The 5,646-nt window shown below is 44.6% G+C and overlaps 1 protein-coding gene across 2 annotated transcripts; it reads right to left on the bottom strand.

The window, feature by feature from the left end:
- Window positions 1–1,170: 1,170 nt before the first annotated feature.
- Window positions 1,171–4,027, bottom strand: C21H7orf25 (chromosome 21 C7orf25 homolog). 2 transcript variants are annotated; one of them, XM_007981528.3, is made up of 2 exons: window positions 3,799–4,027; window positions 1,171–2,819 (listed from the first exon to the last, which is right to left on the bottom strand). In XM_007981528.3, exon 2 carries the CDS (start codon window positions 2,796–2,798, stop codon window positions 1,533–1,535), a length of 1,266 nt encoding a protein of 421 aa, XP_007979719.1. In that variant the 5' UTR covers window positions 2,799–2,819; window positions 3,799–4,027; the 3' UTR covers window positions 1,171–1,532. The 2 variants fall into 2 exon arrangements, with proteins under 2 accessions (XP_007979719.1, XP_007979718.1); XM_007981527.3 differs by having other exon boundaries at window positions 3,358–3,805.
- Between the last annotated feature and the right edge of the window lie 1,619 nt (window positions 4,028–5,646).

Genomic DNA, 5,646 nt, shown 5'->3' with positions numbered 1-5,646 from the left:
TTACACATCTTGTGAAATTTCACACCCCAAACCCTCAAACGTCACTTCCTCTCTGACTTCCCGACCCCATAACAAGTACTCCCTTACTCTGCCCCCATAGTATTTTAAACGTATCCTAGAGAATTTAGTACATTTAATTGCACTTCAGTTGTTTACTTCCACTTTAGACTTAAGAATTCCTTACAGGAAATATTCATCTTTTCATACCAAACTATTATAATGCTTGGTACTTAATAGTACCAAGTACTACGTGACCTTAATAGGTGCTCAAAAAGCTTAAATTCAATTTCTAACACTAAACATACACCACTCTACACTAAATTGGAAGCAAATCACGGCCTTTCTGCTAGGAAATGTATTCTGACTTAGCAAAACAATCTCTCCCCAGAGAACCACCCCCATACACTTAATTTTGCATTCATTTCAGGGTGTTCATGAATGCCAATAACCAAATTCCACCCCCTCAACAAACAGTGTGGCTGTAAACTGAGATTCTCTTCTCAACAAATAGAACATCTGGCATGGCAGAAAGAGATCAGGCTGTGGCTAGAAACATCAAGTTTTAATACCAGCTCTTACACTTAGCATGAGTTAATATTTAAGCTCCAGGGCTCAAATTCCAAATTTTTTAATGTGGTGAATACATATCAACTTTGCTAGTTTTGCTTTATTGAAAACTGATAAAGTAGCACAATGTAGCCACAGAAGTGTATTTTTAACTACAACCTGTGTCATGCAATTGGCATGGAATATTCTGTCATCATCTCATGAAAGTGAAGTAATGCAGTTGCCACTTGCAAAAGAAACATGAAAATAGTATTCATTGTTCAAATACTTACAATATGGGGGCTTTTTGTATTTAAAAATAAAATTGGAATTTTTAAAATCTTTTACATAATCCTTTTTCAATTCATTCAAGTTAGTATTTTTACCTTAAGTGTCCTGGGTTTCTTATAGTAGTAAGATTGTTGGCTTTCTTTTCACAGAGGTCTACCAATGGGTTCATGGCACTCAAATAACCATAATTCACTTTTTCATTTCTTCTGTATTATGTACTTTTTGTAAAAATACCTATCAGACTGCATCTGACATACAGCAATCAATTAAGATTTTCATTAATGGTTATTAACTTTAGAATCACCATATAAAGCAATACAATGAAAAACAGGCTTGAGGTTTCTCCAGATGTTTAATGCAAGATGCAATGTAGCCATATTCCATGAAACATGGTTAGCAGTAGGGAAGTTGTAGCCCTACCGAATCAAACAAAGTATTACAATACAGCTGAAAGCTTTATATATATTTCTGTTCTTAATTGCACTAATGCAGACAGTTTGATAGATAAGCTTGTCTCTTGTGCTTTTTCTACTTTGGGAGGTTATATACTTTAGATGCGACACAAAGAAACTCTACTGTTTTAAGAGTTCTAAGTTTTACTTTTACTATAGACCTTTTTTCCCCCCAGTTTAGATGGGAAGACCCAGCCTTTGGTATAAATAACTTACTTCCACGACAATATTTAAAGGGTATCTTTAGTGTTCACTGTCAGTTGTGTAGTCTTTTGGTAAGGGGGTGGCTAAAGCCTCTTTACTCTCAGTAAGTGCTCTGGGCTGATGGATAAACACACTAAATTTAACACCCTGATTGTTTGCAGCTCTGACAAAACCACTATTAGCAGTCATTGTGATGGCTTTTAGGGTGTCTCCTGTCCCAAAAATTGTTAATGAGCGGCTATTAATTTTTGAACTGGCCACTAGTCTCAAGGCACGCTCAGAAGGTTGGTCTGGTACCACATTAATTCGCTTAATTAACATAGTGGCCCTCTCTCTCTCCCCAGGTCCTCCTAAGGTATCTAAAATAGACTGAAAGTCCTTGACAGCAGATTCACAAGCAAACAACTCCTTGTCCTTCATAAATGCCTCCAGCTGAGGTAGAACCTGCTCTTTCCTCTCTTGCTCTGCTTGTTCTGTGAGCACTTTTTCTTTGAAAATAAAGTGGCAGCCTCCATAGCTGAGGGCAGATACATATGTAATTAAAGTAGTAATGTCCAGATTTACTCTTTTGCACACATCGACCTTAATTTCTGTTGGAAACGCAACACTTGCTAGTATATTTTCTCGGTCGACTCTGGTCACCTGCAAAAGTTCAGGGCCCTCATCATCTGATTCACTCTCACTCGGTTGGAGCTCTTCAGGGTGATCTAACAGAGCGTTGACTGCTACTATGTCTCCTCTCACAGATATGCCCATTTCTTTCAGCTTCTCTGCCATGGGGCTGGAGACACTGTTGTAAAACGCAAAGATGATGTGAGGGTTGCTATACTGCACTGGCTGCTGGTGACTGGCCTGGAGGAAGTCTTCAGCCTGCTCAATGATGCTTTTGTCACCATATTGGCCCCTGCCCAGCCAGATGTTATGAAGAGCTTCAGCCTTCCGGCCAATGGCTTTCACCCAAGTATGACCACCATTTGCAACTACATCTACCACAAGGGTTTGCTTTTCTCCAAAGGTATCTGTATAACCAAAGACATGAAGAACACTAACAACTTCTTCCAGGTTTTCTGCTGATTCCACAATGGCTCTCAGGTGTGTTAGGTTAGTGCTTTGTAAATGAGATTCTTTAATAGCTACTTTCCCAGCTTCTACTTTCTGTAAGAATTTTAATTCTGCCTTCAATTTGCTGCACAGCTTTGCACCACCTTCTATGCCACCTTTTCTTGATCTAGAAAGTGATTCTGCTCTCTTGATCAGTTCCTTGGCTATGGCGATTCGTTCACAGAGCATGGAATGTGCAGACATGCTGTCAGCATTATTCCTTTCCTAGGGAAAGAAACAAGGCAAATTTGAGTAGTCTCCTAAAATTATGACAATCGATTCTTCACTGGTGATTAAAAACTTCAATCTAGCAACACAGCTTATGGAGGCTGAGTCTATGAACCTGGGCTTGTGTATGTCTCATTTTGGAGTGGCTCCTTCCTCTGATAGCTAAGGGAAGGATGGCAGCTACACTTCTGAACTCTTTAGGTATGTCTGACCTAAGACCTTCATTTCTTCAGCTTGAAAGCCATGGGGACACGGCATGGTCCTAGGTTAGGATACAATGCAAGAGTTGGGCAATCTGCTATATAAATAATTCCCTTATGTCTATCAGCGGCCTGTTTAACTGCTGAGAAATTTTAATGAAAGGCTTGGACAGTCAAGACAAAAATACACACAGACTGGCTAGTTAACAAACAGTCCAAAGCAAGTGTCTGTCCTAAACTGAGCACCTCAGCCTCCCTAACCTTTTCCTCCTTCCTGAGTTGGTCTCCTTCAACCAGTTGCCTCATGATTTCCGCCCAAGGCTCGGGGTACTTACGCCAAAAAAAAAAAATCAACACTGCCTCATTTCTGCATTTGACGTCAACCAGACTATTTTAAAAGATGGAAGACCACCAACTTGCGCGCCACTCCCACTTCGAAAGAAAACCCGAAGATGAAACTAAACTCCAGGGCTGCACCCCGTGGCGGCCGTGCAGGCGGCCACAGCGCAGGTCGCCGGGTGGGCGGGCCAGAGGCCGGCGGGGCCTTCTCGGTGGGCGGCGGGGCCCTCGGCCCTGCCCGGCCACCTGCACAGCTGGGCCCTGCCAGGAGAGGCCGGGGCCAAAAAGCCCCCACCGCTAGCGCCGCGGCTCAGGAGCTAGGCGCTGAGAGCGCGCGGCCGACCCCCTTCCCGCCGGGTCGGCCCTGCCCAGCCCCCTCTGGCCTCAGAAGCGGCGCCCAGCTCCCAGCCTCCCCGCCTCGCTCCCCGGCTCCTCACCGGCAGCGCCAGAACCGCGAGCGCGAGCACGCAAGCGCGTGCAGGCAGAGGCCAGGACCCGCCAGGAAATCTCAACCGGGTAGCCCCCACCCCGCTCGAACGCCGAGGCGGCTCCACCCGCGCGAGCCCCGCCGCCTCGGGCGCCTCCTGCGTCACGTGGTTCCGGGCCGGGTGACGCCAAACCTGCGATTCCCAAGCGGCAGCGCGGCCTCCCGAGCCGGGTTGACGCCGGCGCGGCGGCCATGTTCGTTGAGGGCACCTGGCTTCTCCGGCTTGCGCCGCCGAGTGAGCCTGGAAGCGCGCACCCACCTGGCTCCAGGAAGGAACAGGGACCGAGCTCGCGTGCTGGGCCTCACTCCCAGTGGGGGCGTCGGCCACTCCATCGCAACCGGGTCCTAGGCATTTTGGGGGCTCATTTTAACAGAAGAAATACGCTGGAGAAGCTTGTCAGAGGTGACAGCTGAGAGAAGTACTGCTGCTGGGGCTTCTGCCTCCAAACCAAAGTACTTTCCACTGCATTGTCCTGGGCCCTCCATAGAAGATGTGCTGTCCTTCTGAAGAGAAAAAATGATTGCATGGCTTCTGCGTATTAGCATATTAGCCTAGTAGAGTGTCCAGAGTCACCCAGAAAGATTAGGGCTGTAAGAAAGTAAAGCTAATCTGAAATATTAAAGAGTACTTCCAGTTATAATTAATCCTGTGTATCCTGCTCCTTCTCCAAACCTTAAATAACGGTAAAGCAATGACAAAGGGAACAAACCCACAAAGGCAAAAAGAACGAGAAGAGATGACTGCAGACCGGTTATACCAACACATTTTTGGAGGACAAGAGCAATAACTTATTCATTCCTTACAGCGTGGCAGACATTGTTCTAAGTGTTTTACACATTGTTCAATCCTTTAAACAACCTAAAAGGGAGATACTAAGTACACGTTACAGATAAGTGAGCCATAGAGAGGTTACCTGAACCCAAGCACCCTCTCTGCAGATGGAGGTGTCAGGAGAACTGAGGAAACTGCCTGTAGAAGGGGATATTTAGCCAGTGATTCACAAAGCAGAACCCCAGAAAGCTTCAGGTGCCTTGAAGGTAGAAGGGAGGGCAGGCAGGATTGAAAATGTAAATTGTTCAGGCAGAAGACTAGTTTAAGATGCTAAAGACAGGGCATCAGAGGGATTCCAGACACACAGACTAACAAAGGACGAGAGGTGCCATCATGAAGTTTTCCTACTGAATAGAGCAATGCTAGCAGCCACTTTCTCTGCTAGCAGAAGAGTATCAGTTTTCCCTCCCATAATGCAGGCACCCCTCCACCGCTCCCCACCACTCTCTTCCCATAACCCTATTTTTCTCTGAAGAAATGAGTAGACGAAAGACCCTAGAGAACTGGCTCGGCGATACCAACATTCAGCATCCCCTGGTGTGAGCCTCACAAACACAGCATTTCCCAACATTTTTGTTTGATATTTGAAGGAAATGGAAAACGGGAAAAAATGGTCTCAAAAAGTATTCTATAACTAGCATCTTCAAATAAAAGATATTTCAGCTATGAAACAAGAGGATTTCTTTTTTTAAGAGGAGACAGCAGAGCACAGGAAATGGTTCTTCTATAGTAAAAATGATATCCCCAATTTTAAAACATCAATATGAGTTGGAAAAATTTAGAAAGTAGAAACAGATGAAAAATGGAGCAAAAACAAAAGGATCCAGTATCCAATTAACAGTTTAGAAACAAAAACAAAATGAAGAGAAAATTTTTCAAAAAACCTAATACTAGAAAATTTAGGAGACAGAAACGTTTTTCACAGTGCAAGGGCCCAGAGTGCGCACCCCAATGACTATTAAGAAA

This window comes from Chlorocebus sabaeus, chromosome 21 (genome assembly GCF_047675955.1).
Source record: "Chlorocebus sabaeus isolate Y175 chromosome 21, mChlSab1.0.hap1, whole genome shotgun sequence".
NCBI classification, from domain to species: Eukaryota; Metazoa; Chordata; class Mammalia; order Primates; family Cercopithecidae; genus Chlorocebus; species Chlorocebus sabaeus.
The sequence above is the reverse complement of the archived record's forward strand: the minus strand, read 5'-3'. Positions and strand labels throughout refer to the sequence as shown.